At 38.2% G+C, this 15,860-nt stretch overlaps 1 protein-coding gene across 24 annotated transcripts in view; it reads left to right on the forward strand.

Annotated features, from left to right (window-relative positions):
* Positions 1–15,860, forward strand: part of sox6 (SRY-box transcription factor 6) — a 636,702-nt gene that overhangs the window by 596,009 nt on the left and 24,833 nt on the right. For all 24 annotated transcript variants that reach the window (XM_087996501.1, XM_087996502.1, XM_087996498.1 and 21 more), the window contains one exon: positions 6,288–6,396. In XM_087996501.1, the coding sequence (XP_087852627.1) occupies positions 6,288–6,396 (109 nt within the window). The remainder of the gene's footprint in view (positions 1–6,287; positions 6,397–15,860) is intronic.

Below are 15,860 nucleotides of genomic sequence, written 5' to 3' on the forward strand. Positions count from 1 at the left end.
TACTGGTATCATTGATTCCAAACCATTTCCATTCAAGTGATTTTATGGAGCCTGTATCTATAGATCAAATTAAAAAATAGAAGAAATTTGTGCACTTCGGACAAATCAGTATTGTAAGACATGGCATAAACTCTGTTGCCAATCTGTTCAATCTCATCCCAAATACCCTACCCAATCAAAGTCAACCTGCCTGATTTAAAATTCCAACAATATCTGGTAATTAACTGTCTGTCAGCATTAATGGGTGCATTGTCCATAGCAACCTCTACCAACAAGTAACCAATTTGATGCAGTATAAAACTCTGCCTGATTATATTATGTATTTAAGCAGAGTCAGCTTGACTTTGTGATAAGAAAACCATGCCTAACCAATTTATTGGAATTTTACAAGGAGGTCGTAAACAAGATAGATAAAGGGGAATCAAAAGATGCAATATATTTTGCTAAGATTTTTCTAAACTAGTGCTGCCAATGATCTTTGATTGTCAGCATTTTCCTTAAAACATTGACACTTTGCTTGTGCATGGTTCCACTCATTCACCCAGCAGCCAAGCTTCATTCCTTTCATCTATTGCAGCAAGTATCAGCAAGACAGTTTACGTGGAAGAAATCATAACTGAGCCAGACCTTGCTGTACATCCACCATTTACACGTACACACTGTCCAACAGGGTTCACTGGATTGTTGTATTGAGGAAAATAAATGCTAGCAGAATTTTTTTCCCCCCTGTCCTTAGGCAAAAGAAAAGTGGAAGAAGTTTATAGTCACCCCTCAACTACAGCTTTGGCTGACCTCATCTAACTCAATATGGGTTATTTTGATCTGTATTGTTTAGTGAATAAAAGCAGTCTGATTCTTCTCTGGGCCAGCAGGAATCATCACATGTATTTTCTTGCTAAAATATTGAAAATATAATTTTAGTTTACAATGGCAGTAAATTCCGCACCATAGTAACTGCACTGTAGGCATTGGAAAATTGATTGGTATTCAGAAAATAGGACTGTGGAATTTCTTTCTTTCTCCTTCTAATCAATACTATCTCTTTTGATAAAAAGTATTAATTGTTTTGATGAAGTGAATCTTGCTTTCGTTTAACAAGACTGCTAATTAAGAAATTTGAATGTCTTCATGCTCATTTTGTTGGGTTACTAGGCTGGAGCAAGAGAGGATCAGCCAGGTTAAACACGGTGACTCAGGGGTTAGCACTGCTGCCTCACAGCACAAGGGGCCTGGGTTCAATTCCAGCCTTGGGCAACAATCTGTGTGGAGTTTGCACGTTCTCCCTGTGTCTGCATGGGTTTCCTTCAGGTGCTCCGGTTTCCTTCGGATGCTCCAGTTTTCTCCCACAATCCAAAGATGTGTAGATCAGATGAATTGGCCATGTTAAATTGTCCACAGTGTTCAGGGATGTGTAGGTTGGGTACATTAGTCAGGGGTAAATATAGGGTAGTGGAATGGGTCTGGGTGGGTTGGTCTTCAGAGGGTCAGTGAGGACTTATTGTGCTGAAGGGCCTGTTTCCACGCTGTAGGAATTCTAATTCTAATTTGTGCAGAGTGGGATGAATAATCCATCATTCTGATAACTTGAAAATGTCTTGTAAACTCCTACATAACTTGCCTCACTCAGTGGGTTATTTTCTTAGCTTCCAGTTTATACCAAAAAAAGTGCACTTTGTGGCATTGAACTCCTCAGATCTTTGACTTTGGTCACTGTTAGAAATAGTACATTAATCATCACTGTTGCTGCTCGTTCATTAACTGTGATAATTCTCAGATATGATTGATGCTGCTGATGCAGTCCTTGGAACATTTAACATTGCTTTGGTTTTAACAAGTCCTTCATCATCTCAATCTCTTCCTCCAATGTATGAGCACTATCTTGTTTATCATAATCTAAAGATACTTAAAGCATGCACCCAGCAACTTTTTAACACAGAGGTTCAATTGCTGCAAAGAAATCTCCATTAGACCCTGACTACATTGACTGATGAAGCATGGGTAGATATATCTACCTACATTACTTATGTGATGTATTAACATTTGGCTTCTTTGAATCTGCAGACCAGCCGGTTCAGTTTTCTTTATTGTGCTTTTAAAATTATACTTTTAATTGACAGTGCCACTTTCTGTATGGTCTCTTCGTTAATTCAGGCCAGGTTCACATTTTCAAAGACCATATACCCAATGAGTATGTTATATGCTGCGAGATGATCTTGTAATAGAATTGTCAGTGTGTAATGGATTGCAATGAAACTTTACTGACTTTAAGTAACAAAAAGAAACTATAAGAATTAAATCACAAACACAATTAAAGCAGGCAAAATATTCACATCGTTCAGTAAAATCTAATGGAATCGTTTTATTAATGTGTTTCTGAAGTAAACAGCATCCTTTTGCCGTCATTCCATTTTTGTGTTTTTCCTGTGATCTAAAATAAAGACTTATAACAATGTTCTTTTGAGTTCTCTTTCACTGTTCAAAACTTATTGCACTGCATAATCCCTTTTAAATAGTTGTGAGGTTACAAAAGTGCCCATCTGAAAGAAACAATACCTGTTCATGACACGTTTGTACCTTGCTTCAGATATTCTGCTCACCGATGGAATGTAGAAGCTACATTTCAGATGGGAAAATACTTCCTCTGTGGTGCTGCAAAATCAGAGTTATAATTTTGCTCTACATATTACACACAAAAAAAAAATTCTTTGGCTTATATGAAATAACAACAAATAGAAATTCCTACAAAAGCCAGTCAGCATATCAAATGGAGAGACTGTAATATCTGGTAAATTTTCTCAAATTCTCTTGCTTTGTATTGAGACTCTGCCTGAAAATGCCTGTCTATATTTTTAACAATAGTTAAATTCTAAAATTGTCATTTTTACTTGTTTTATAGCTTAACATAGTATGATTAATCTGCTTTATTTTGTAAATTTAAATAAAGGCTCAAGAAGAACAATTTATTTTTAAGCATGCAAATCTTTCAGCCATCTAAATCATGATGCTCAAGATTTTTTAGATAGACTTACTCAAGTAATGGAACAGTTATATTTCACAGCCAACTCATCTTTATGTATGAGCTTCTCATACTGTTAAATTGCAGCATCAGTTAGGCTGACAGAAAGGGCTTCTGTCTCTTTATCCTTTGTACTGTGCTGTGTGAGAGTTAGCATGTGCTGTGCAGCAGGTCGTGTTATCAGACAGATTGTGTAAAATGATACTTTTTGTCAGACTGACCTTTCTCCAGTACACAGAAGCTTACAAAACCTTGGAGGCCTCCTTTGCATTTTATCAAGTCATTGACTTATTATTGATGTTTCATTCAACGTCTTGTGTAAAATAGACTAGAATATGTTCATCGGATCACTTTGGCAAATGCCTTCACTTGCCCCTTCATTAAAATCATGGCTCTCTCCAGCACTGTTATTAATATTTATTAGGGGTTGCAGAGCATTTGAAGTTTACTCAAAGTTGCCATCCAATACCCTCAATGTTATGATCTGGATTGAACATGCATTGAAATAATGCCATTTCATGGTACAGGTTCTCTTATGTGAATACATGTCCTGTGGGGTTAAGTGTATGAGAATTGGAATCCATTGTGTATGTTTTCACTGTTCAGAGCTATTAATCAATTGATAACTTTATTATTCTGTACATTGTGTTCTGTAAAATATGTACGGTTTTGGTATGTTGTTTGGAATATCAATCAGTTGATCTACTTAAACATAATATACAGTTCCAGGTACCATAACACAAACCATAGTTTAAAACCAGTGCACCAGACTTTGAAACCAAGTATTTTCAATCAGTATATTCATTGTGTAGTGTAATTTATTATTTTGAGAGAAGAAAGTTACTAATAATGCTCCCAATTAAAGCACTTTTGTACTATCCAGAATCAATGAAAATACTGTGTAGTGTACTCTATAGCTCTCCCATACCAGATCGAGGTCAAGCAGATACCAGTCATTGAGACATGTAGCTTATTGTTCAAAAAATGAAGTTACAATGTAGTGCATTGTATCAATTTAGGTCAATTTAGTATGCTTACTTCGTAATATTATTTAGACTTCTAAAATAATAGGTCAGTATATAGTGTTCCAGATCAATGTGACACCACAGTGTTTCTAGATAACACACTGTTCTTGACCAGTGAGGTACAATGTAGCATACAATCTTCAAGCAGTTTCGAGTTATCCTATTACTGTAAGTGTAAAACCATATATTTTTAAATACATTAATTTTATTTGTAATGTTTTATATTTTTAACCCTAAATTTCTTATACAGCTGAAAGACTTCTTAGAACTTCATGTAATTGGGCAAGTGTAATTTTTGACCACACGATACCTCCCAATAAAAAGACTCTTCAGTTTATAAATGACTACAATATACTGTACAGTGCTAGTAACTATTAGGAGTGAACATGCATTTCAGTAACAAAGAAGACATGTTCTTCCACTTCTAAGTCTCTATTTTGCCCTTTATAAGCGATAACACTGGGTGAGGTGGAAGCAGAAAAAAGATGCTTCCCTACAGTAGGTAAGTCTTAGTGGCTGGTTTATTAGCACAATGATGAAGACTTGAAACTGAAGAAGTAAAGTGTGTGCACGGATGAGGCGAATTCACTTGTTGAAATAAATCTGTAAAGAATGCTAGATGATTGGATGGAGGCAATGAAGCAGAGTAAGCCGAACTGGAGCAGTGTGTCATTCAAGAGGCAAGGTGGCCAGAATCCATTTGATACTGATGAACAAATGTTATAAATCTTTCATAAGTTGCTGTGAATTGAGTAGAAGGAAATGAAGGCGAAAGTGAGGACTGCAGATGCTGGAGATCAGAGTCAAGATTAGAGTGATGCTGGAAAAGCACAGCAGGTCAGGCAGCATCCAAGGAGCAGGAAAATCAACGTTTCAGGCAAAAGCCTGGAATGAAGTTAAGCTTGAAGTTTGAGGTAGTATAATCAAACTATAGAGGGTCTATTTTCATTTGTTTCCCTTTGTTGATGGGAAAACATTGTGCATTAGAGTAAAAAAAAATAGTCATTTGCTGTGTGACATACAGAAAGAAATGTTTCAGGTTACAAAAACTTTGTGCAATGGTGAAGTAGAGCTCTGTTCTATCTCAGGGATCTTGCATAGATCTAGGTTACTGTGGTTTAGGTGGAAAGGATCAGAGTCTTCTCTCAATGCAATTAAAGAATTCAAGTGAGCTATTAGGATAACTTTTACTCTATTCCTCAATAAATAAGCATCAACAAATAACACCACATCATATCATCTTTCCATAACATGGCATAATTGACTACTCTGACTATGGGAGACGATAATTGCTGCTTTACCAAATTGGAAACTATCAGTCTGCATCAGTAGTATGAATAAATGGATCTGAAAAATGACTGGAAAAGTAAAAGCAGCTAATGCTTCCATTTTCCCCAATATGGAGTAGTGTTTTGTGGTTTCATCTAGTTCAAACCCAGTTAGTTTACTTTTATTTGCACAATTTCAAGTTACCTTTAATCTTCAAAATGTTTTTCATTGAAGTCTCTATAAGCAGATGGTATTAAGCAGTGTTTGCCCTGGGAGAGTGCAAAGTGTTTGGAAAGTGCAAAGTCTGTCTTCAGATTTGTTCAAAGGTGACTTCGTCACAGACGGACTTGCAAACTTATGCCACAGATATTTCTGAAGGAGGACATGAATTGGTCTATAGTTAGCCCCACCCCTTAGTTATAGAACAGATACATTCATTCTCAATTGGAAATAAACTTTCAGTTCTGTACCACAATCTTTTGACTATTCCGTAGCTAGTTTTAAATAAGTTCACAGTTTATTCCAGGTATTGTTCCAAGCTTGTATTCTTGTGAATGAGACATTTTGCTACTTCGTTTCTCAAAAATTGTGTAAGCAGTAGGTAATAATCTGCCCTTATGTAATGCATAAACCATGATAAAAAGAATGTGTCACAAATTTTCAGCTCTCTGGTCTGGGCTGCTATTTTACTGCTCCAAATGTAAGCAGATGTGACATTTAATATTGTTTCATACTGATAAAGGGAACATCGACAGAGTTTCCACATACTGGAATATTACAATCTGTTATGTTATCTCATTTGAGTTTGAAATAGCAGAGTAAGTGGTTAAACACAAGTCAGGTTCCTTGGGGGTAAAAAAAATGGATAAATAACTAGTAAAGGCTGGATGCTGATCCAGCAGCACTTAATGCTGCCAAGACTGACAGTGACTGTCACACAAAAAAAACTAACAGATTTTTCTGTTCTTTCGGTGCAGGAACGGGTGCCCTTTGAGAATCTTGCACAACAGCTGACAGGAAAAACAGGGGAGGATGTGAAGGTTGGTCCAGGGGTCATTGACCTCACAAGACCAGAAGATGCAGAAGGTGAGTGGGTAACCCTAAGGTCTAACAAAAAGCCTACGTGTTCAATGAGTTGTCAAATCAAGTAGGTTAAATGTTGTTGCTTCTACATTGGTTTCGCAGTTTCTCTTTTCTCATCCTTATTTCCCATGTTTCGCCTTAAGCACAACCAGAAACTTACACATTGTAATTCCAATTAACACAATGATTTGTGCTGCCATTATTGTTTAATTACAAGCATTTTGGAAAGATCACAATCTTACAGAGAATAAATTTGAAGTCAATTCCCATTTAAAAATGCACGTTGAAATTACATGATTCTATTTGAGATATTTGTACGTGTGTCCAGATGATTTCATACTGGGCCATTTGATCTCAGATTGAAACAACTTAAATAAAGCTTGAATCTCAAATCATCAAAGCATACCCCAACCCCCGAAGCAGTTCAGAGATCTAGTGTGACCAACAAAGAGCAGGTAAAAGACTCCTATCAATTTTAATTCTAACATTTAGTGCAAATACTATTTTGGCCTCATCACTGGCTACATTCTCCCTGTCCCTCAAATAAATATCGTGCTCAAGGTGCATCTGACGAGCTGCTCTGCAATCTAAATCAGCAGTTTTCTTTTTGGTGATGTAAGTGCTGGTAGAGATTGATGTGTCTTGCATCCAATGGAGGTCATGTTTTGAGGATTTGTCGGAGTGATCTAGTGGTCTTGTCGGCAAGGCAAATATTTAATTCTCTTAGGACCTTATGGGAGTAATGTGTTCCGTGCTATTCCAGTGAATTAGTCATTGTAAATTCCCTGTAGGCTCAGAAACTGTTTCAAAATGGGTGGAATGAAGAGGACAGTGTCAGCCCAAGAATGAAATAGCAGCAGGTTCCACACTCTTCTCAAATCTCGAAAATGATGCAGGAATTCTTCCGACAAAAATTGCCAATAATGAACAAATTATGATATAATCTTAATAGCATATTTACTAAATTTGAATAAATCTCTGTGTGTTGTCAAGTATTCAGCTAGATTTGTACAATATTTGGACCCAATGCGTAAATGTAATTTTAAAAATATAGGCCCAGATGTTAATGCGGCTGTTGTTTTACAAGTTGATCCCCACTCAATAATTATTTCAGAGGTAGATTTGAGTTTGATCAGGAACACACGCAGCAGAAACAAGCGACTGCCTCATCATATTAGGATCTAGTGATGATGTTTTGATCCCAAGCAATTCTGGCCATGAGGAGTAACACTTATTGAGCTGTCGAAAGACACTTGCATACCTTCATCCTTGCTACCTCCTTGGCCAATGCTAACTGCCGCAGCGGAAAGTCAACTGGGTCTGACAGCCTCAGCTGTCAAAAGCTGCATTTTGTACCCATGTCATCAAAAGCTTGATCTCCCAGAAGTTGCTGGCCAGAAGCATTTCAATAGTCCTTACGTGAGTAGCAGAAATATTCCAGCAGCTAGCTGAAGCCATGAAAAGGGGGAGTGAGGAAAAGTGTTTGCTTTAGGAAAATGTCTATGAAGAAATTCACTGGAAAGCCCACCGATTTTCAGCAGTCAGTGTTCCAGCTGCAACAACACCAGGAGTTACGTAGTTCTCCATGGTCTTATTCTTCATGCTGATGCTGTACAGAGAGGAAGAGGGATTTCTGCTTATTGCACAGAGGGGAGAAGAGGCAAGAGCACATCTCGTTACCCTATCACTGGCAACAAATCTTAACAAATATATATTGCATTTCTTGGGGGAGGGAGGAGGAAACCCAAATGGACAAAATAAAATGCTTACAAAACACACTCTGAATGTAACGAAGTAGAAGCCATTTAATCAGGAAAGCTGCTCCTTTCTAATTAACTGATCATGGCTCCAAACAGAAGTCACAGCTGACTAGCATTTCTGTCAGCTGCCATGTCAGTCTGTTTTGTGTTGTGTTAGAACGGCTGAGTCTCACAGCTGACTACTAAGCCAACAAGGGGAGATGGAGGTTGCTGATTTGCTCGAACTGAAAAGTCAGCTGTAAGACTCGCCTATTCAACCCAAGAACCAAATTGAGTTTCTCAGCTGGGTATAAAGACCTTCATCTCCTTGTAATGCCCTTCTACACCATGATCTTCAAATAAATGCACGGTGGCTCGGTGGTTATCGTTGCTGCGTCACCGTGCCAGGGATCCCAGTTCAATTCCAGCTTTGGGTGACTGTGTGGATTTTGCATGTTCTCCCTGTGTCTGTGTGCTTTTCCTCTAGGTGCTCTGGTTTCCTCCCACAGTCAATGTGCAGGTTAGGTGGACTGATCATTGGAAAATGCGGGGTTACTGGAATTGAGTGGGGGGCTGGTTTATGGGTTCTTCGGAGGGTCAGTCCAGACACATTGGGCTAAATGGCCTCTTTCCACACTGTAGGGATTCAATGAAATTTAGCTATTCTAAAATAACCTCTTCAGACATGATGTGACACAATGCTGGGGTAGGTAAGACTTGAACCCAGTCCTTCTGCCTCTGAGTTAGGGTCACAACCAAGATGCTACACGACCTTTGTCTTGTATGTTTGGACTTCTAACTAAGATCATTTGAAGGTTCTCACACCAGAACATTGGCTGAAATCATCCTCTTTGACCTGATATTGCATAGGAGCAAAACACAGACAATTAGACTTGTGTAGTTGTTTTCACATTTCAGATCAGTAAATGAGAAAGGACATCAGTGGCCCATGTGAGCCTCCTGAGTGTTCAGCCCATCTGAGATGGGAGAGAATCACAGCCTCTCCCTTTGGTGGCTGCATTTCTAATTGAGGGTGAGATATCTGCTGCATCCATGGGTCCTGGCATGAACCATCTCTTTAGGTGGGTATCCATGCCAACTGTACATCAGACAATGTCATCTCTTTAAATCAGGAAAGTTGTTGGTTCAGTTCAGAGACTTTAACACAAAAATCAAGGGCTCCATGCGGTAAAGAAGGAGTGTTGCACTGTCAGAGGTGTTGCCTTCTTTTAAATAAAGTCTTTCCTCCCAAGTGGACAAAAATGACCCAATGCCATGTTTTTATAGAAGAGGTATCTGCTATGCACTGGCCAATATTTGTGACAATTGGATTTCAACATTACAACAGTGACTACAAATCAATAAACATATTTGTTGTAAAGCACTTTGGGACCTCCTGAGATCATGCTTTATACATAAATGCAACCCTTTCATAAGCTCCAGAGAGAGGTTTCTTTCTTATATACTGTACTTTATAACAGTGATCCCCCAAATCTGGGCTGCCATTGCTGGCTTTGTTGCAAAATAAAGTCAGCATCTGTCTGCAGCTGTATCTGTGTCCTCAAATATTTCTGCCCATCTGTTCTTTTTTGTGTGTTTATGATGCCTTGCTGGACATGCTTGCATATCACTCTTTGTGTATTCTCACTTTTTGTGCATCTCTCTATTTTGTTTGTTTGACTCCCTTTCCTTGTTTGTGTCTTTCTCTTCTTAAATTTGTTTTTCACGCCTCCCATCTCTTTCTGCCTTGTGTCTGTTTCTCTCTAATCCCTGTCCTTGTCTCTCTCTCTCTGTCTGTCTGTCTGTCTGTCTGTCTGTCTGTCTGTCTCTCTCTATCCTACACTCACAGGAGTGAATGGTATGAACTGGTTGATGTCAGTTTAGCCACCTGTTAAATCCTTTTCCTGAAATTCATTTCCATGGACTTTGCCATTGCATGTATTACACTGTTGACTAAAGTGAAAATGATTTCCAGCATGTGAATTTGGCACAAGGTTTTTTGATTAATTTTACAGAAAACTTTCTGTACAATTTTCCCAGAGCATACGATTAGCAGTAGATTTTTGATTTTCCAAAGCCTTGTTGCAATTTTGTCAAATTGCTACTTCTGAGTTCATTGGATCAGCAACTGAGTAAAAATACCACATATTTGGTTAAACTGAAGCAAATTTAGAGCAAATTCCAAGTATAACATAACACATTTAATGTCCTGCAGCATTTAGGTGTAAACTGTGGTAGCTCCTGCATAACAACGCAATGTCTACTTTTGTGCTTCTCATCTATAACTGCAAAGAGAAACAAACCCCCTGCGCCAATATTGGTCATACATAAATATTTGTAACAGTTACCATGGTAGTTTAGAAAGAAAAGGCAAGAAACAGTAAATGTTGAAAGTTACACCAGGAACAAAGATAAATATTTCTGGACAAGAATTTAAACTTTAGATAGTGAGTAGGTGAAACAGTGGAACAGTTATCATCCGGAGTGACTGTGGTCAAAAGCAAAGACTAAGATTTTCCTTTCCTTTCAGTCAACTGTGTGTTCCATTTGTCTACTCACCCCCCCAATCTCCGAGGTCTTTTTAAAATGCTCAGATGTAAAACATTAGCAGATACCACAAAGGTTTCAGTGAAGCCTTTTGTTCTCTCACTTTGTGGGGTTTGCAGCTTCCACACTGCCTGGATCGTGTGTTTGTTTTAGTTTATTTTGTCAGAAGGGGATGGGGATAAGAACACAAGATATATAAGCAGGAAATGGACTAATCCGAACGTGGTTTGCAACAATATTAGACAAATTTAAAAAGGGACTGATTACCCATTACGATGGAATTAACTCCATATGGACTTGACAATAATAAGTCTATTTTTTTCCTTAAGTTTGAATTGATGGTTCATATTTCCTCTCTCTAAGAATTAGAGAGGGAATTCTTTAAGATTCTCAACAATCAAGACTGTTGATTACAATTTAGATGGCAAACTTGTGATCCAAATGGTTTCTTTTCATCCTATCATAATGAAGGAAATTGCACAATATTCCACATCTGTCTAGTTGTTCAGAAACAAAGTACAGTTTAGTTCTTGGCTGGTTAAACGGTATGGGTAATATATTACCTGACTTGCTTCATTACAATTCTACAGTCGGTCTCTATTTTTAAAACCCACTGTTACTCCCTACTCTCCTTCTGTCCCAGAGGTGCTGCCTCACATGGCTTTTACAGTTGCCAGCCATCCTGTGGCATTTTTCTTAATTGGTGTGTCTTCATTGTGAGTCTGGGTAATAAGTGGTAGCAAGATGTTCAATTGAGAGTCATCACAAGCTTTCCTGATTCAATGCTCACCCTATAATATTTATAAACATGTAGACTTTTGTACAGGGGTCATTGGGCAACAATTAACACTGGAAACTCTGTCAGATTTTGTTTTCTCTTCCTTCTCAATCATCATGACCTGGTACCACCCAGGTGGAGATTAACTAACTCAGCTTGAATCAAAGATCAGGATTGCAATGTTACCTGTTGTCATAGAGTCATAGGTATGTACAGCACAGAAATAGATCCTTTGGTCCAACTTGTCCACACCGACCAGATATCCTATCCTAATCTAGACCCATTTGCCAGCACTTGGGACATATCCCTCTAAAACCTTCCTATTCATATACCTATCCAGATGCCTTTTAAAAGTTGTAATTGTACTAGCCTCCAAGACTTCCATACACGCACCACCCTCTGTGTGAAAATGTTGCCCCTTAGTTCTCTTTTGAAAAAATCTTTCCCCTCTCACCCTAAACCTATGCCCTCGAGTTCTGGACTCTCCACCTTAGGGAAAAGACCTTGTCTATTTATCTTATCCATGCTCCTCATGATTTTATAAACCTCTATGAGGTCACCCCTCAACCTCCAATGCTCCAGGGAAAACAGTCCCAGCCGCTAACTGTAGCTCAAATCCTCCAACCTTGGCAACATCCTTGTCAAACCTATGGGTCAGTTTGATTTTGGGCCATTCATTTCACAGCAGCTTTCAATACTCCAATTTTGTTAGTCCATTTAGACAGTGAAGTGATCCTTAGGAACAGTGAATGGCAAAAATAGAGCCCAGTTGGTATAACTTTTCCATAAATTAGAGATGCTAAGTTAATTACTTAGGGAGCAGTTAGCTAACCTTCAACTGCTTGCAGACTGTTGAAAACTCCACTGTTTATTAATCAATATTTTAATTCCTAATTACTGCTTTCTGTCATCTTGAAATGTTATATTATAATTTAAATTGAAGCTGATTAAGCATGTCTTGTGTGGGTTTTTTTAAAGACTGCGACTTGAAAGCTTTTGAAAAATAAATCCTTAAATCAAAATATAAATAAATAACATAAATTGGACTTTGGCTTGAAGGTAACATTATAGTGAAGCCCTGTAAATGATATATTGTCACTTAAAAGAAATGCTATTACTTTTATTAGGACATACCAGCTTGAATTTGAGATGGTTACAAATCAAATGTACACAGCACATCGTTCAAAGTGAATCTGCCGTAGGAGGAACGAGAAAGCTGCGTTGTGGTTTTCTTGAAATTCAATAGATGGAGGCAAATTGTGTCACAAATATCAGATGAGAATTCCCATTTTTAAGAGTGTTGGAACATAACTTTAGCATTCCTGCTGTTTGGATGATCAGGAGAAGCAAAATTAAGAAATTATTTATCTTATAGCGTAATGTCATGTGGTTAAAACAGAGAGGACATTGTCTGTTGCTTCAGCAAAATACATTCTCCAAATTCTGGGGACAGGGAGGTAAACATTGAGATGATACCTAGGCATTTGCACTAAGAAAGCTCTAGGTTCCAGCATCACTCTGTGCTGGGTCAGCTGATTACTGCTGGAGTGGTAACTGGGAGATTCCAAATGAATTTAGTGGAAGAAAGTAAAGTTTCTGTCGGTTTTTATCCAATGACTCCTGATCATCCAAAACCATTTCTTATAGCTGTTGTTTTAACTTGTATGGGTGCAATGCCTCAGCGTCAGCTTCTGGTGTCAACATTATTAAATCTGTCTTCTGGATCCCAGTTGTTTTGTATTTGCCAGCCTGACACAAAGACACAGCTCACTGACATTGGTCATCCAGACTCCAAAAACAAATTTGGAGCAAAATCTTTCACTTGATTTGAGGAAATTGTGACTCAGGGCTGTAGGTTTATGCCATAGGTCTCCATGTCATGGAATAGGCTAATTACTGACCTGCAGATCTTTGTACACATAGGACAGGATGTTCTGTGAGGTGGTGGGATTCGAAGTGAAGATTCATTTCCTTCCTTTTTCTGTCGTCGCCGCCTCACTAAGTTGCTATAATTCAATGCACGGTGCAGTATGATGAGCAAATCGTAACTATTTGGAATGACTGGAAACAAGCTCTTTGCAGTCATTCATGTCACTGCTGTCGTGTTTCAAGGAGCACCCAAGTCTATCATTGAAGGTTTTATTTTGGCCTCCCTGTAATGTTGACACTTCAGCTTTGAATAAGCAGGACCTAGCAGGGGAGACACTTTTCAGTCATTCAGATACAGGGTTTTGATTTGACTTTACAAGACTTTTGCCTGAATGTATGTAGAGCTGAATTCAAAAAAGACACAAGCATTTGTTTGATGGTCTTATTAAATTCAGAGCATATGACAGAGCTTTTGCTGGTGGACTTCTTATTTAAAGCACTATTCTGTCTTGCTACTGATTCACAGTTCAATCTGAGTGATTCGGTTAGTCACACTTCTGCCTCTGTGCTGGGAGATCCTGGATTTAAATCCAGTTCAAAGACTTTTTGGCTATAGAAGGAATGTTCACACAGCTTAAAACAGGTTGTCAATCCTATCAAAATTCATCCAATTATCCATTTATAAAATGAATGTGAAGATATGCAAAAAAAATCATATAAGGCAAAGTTCAGTTGAATAAATATGGCATGTATCATAGAATTAAAGAGTCATAGAGTCATATAGCATGGAAGTAAACCCTCCAATCCAATCCTTATCCGTCAAAACTAGTCCCACTTGCCTGCTTTTGGCTCATATCCCTCTAAACCTTTCCTATTGATGTACCTATCCAAATGTCTTTTAAATGTTGTAACTGTACCTGCAGCCACCACTTCCTCAGGCAGTTCATTCCACGTGAGCCACCCTGTCTGTGTAAAAGATGCCCCTTGGTGTCATTTTAGGCTAACCTTTCTAACCTGTGAGGAGTCTTGACAGACAGATATCAGTGTTGTCTTTGTTTCCATGTTGACCCCCCCAAGTGATTGTTTCTTAGAGCTAGGTTATTTTAATTTCTTTGGCAGTGGTGAGAGTCATTCCTATAATTGCTCAGGTTTGACGGCCTCTGGTGACAATTCCGACCAGGGATATAGCTAGTGTGACTGCATTAAAAAAAAAATTATTTGTTGAGACAATGTAATCATTTAAATTTATTTATGCCTCCTCAACCCCAACTCTACCTGAGCGAACTTCGTAGCATTGTAACAGGAGACTATCACTATATGATAGTCACCAAGGATTTTCATAAGGATTTCAGATGACACTTTGAGTCTTTGCTGTCACCAATCCATTTCTTCTTTTTCCTCAACTGCTGCATTGTCAGCAATGTTTGAAATATGGCTATTTTGTGTATTCTTCAGTCTGGCCCCATTGTTTTACCAAACTGGATTGATGTTAGCAACCTTCTATATCCAATATTTGTGCCTTCTCATACTAGCGTAAATTAAGACAGGAGATTAAAGTTTCTTGATCCCTGACCCAGTTGATTGATTACAATATCTTTAGCTAAAGTAGTAATTTCATTTCAGATGATTTTATTTATTTCATATTGGCTTCCTGAACTTGTCTCAATCTGTGATCAGGTGATCATTATAGTCATTATAGATCAATGTTCCTCACTCTTTAACAGTTATCCTATTCCAAGAAAGCCTCAGATATTAAAATTAGATGATGAAAGTTATAATTTGATACTCCATATTTTACCATTATCATGATAGGAGAAGTATTGAGTGGGGTTCCAATGTTGATACATACTGGCTGGGTTAAATGTCCTATTTCTGTGTGTGATCAGATATGTGTAGCATGGAGGTTAACATAAGAATTACATTACATGATATGTTCCTATCATCAACTAATCAACAGATTATGCTTGCCCACATTGGAGGTGATTTATGGAATCCCACTGTAACTTCGAATGAAAGCTATTAAATAGCTCCCAGGAAAATATGTGATCCAGCACACCACAAATCCAATTCAGCAGACATTTCACACTGAAGTTACTCTGTGCTTCATAAACTGCTATCACACATAGTTACTACATTCACAGCAGTCTCTTTGGTGATGCTCTAAGAGCCTAGTTTTATGTTATCTGGTCTTGGGCTATGGATCAAGAGAGTACATTAATTATTGTTGATCCCTAATTTTTTAAGATAATTAAGAGAAAACCACATAATATGGACTATAGTCACATTTGGGCCAAATTGAGTGGTCAGTTCCTTTCTTTGAGACACAATGCTGTGCTCTACTGTGGGATTGGTTTATGGAATGACATAGCAGGCAAACATTCTTGCATCTACCTCATGAGGCACAACCTCAACTATCCCATGGTCTCAGGTGCTGATCTGATTCATCATCTGTCCACGGACCTTTGCCTCCACCTTGAGTTTCTCACGCGCAGCTATTCTTTCTAGCTTTGATAGTTCCCACCCTGATAAAAGCT

This window comes from Chiloscyllium plagiosum, unplaced genomic scaffold (genome assembly GCF_037043375.1).
Source record: "Chiloscyllium plagiosum isolate Xiang-an unplaced genomic scaffold, Cpla_swu_hap1 HiC_scaffold_18, whole genome shotgun sequence".
Classification (NCBI taxonomy): domain Eukaryota; kingdom Metazoa; phylum Chordata; class Chondrichthyes; order Orectolobiformes; family Hemiscylliidae; genus Chiloscyllium; species Chiloscyllium plagiosum.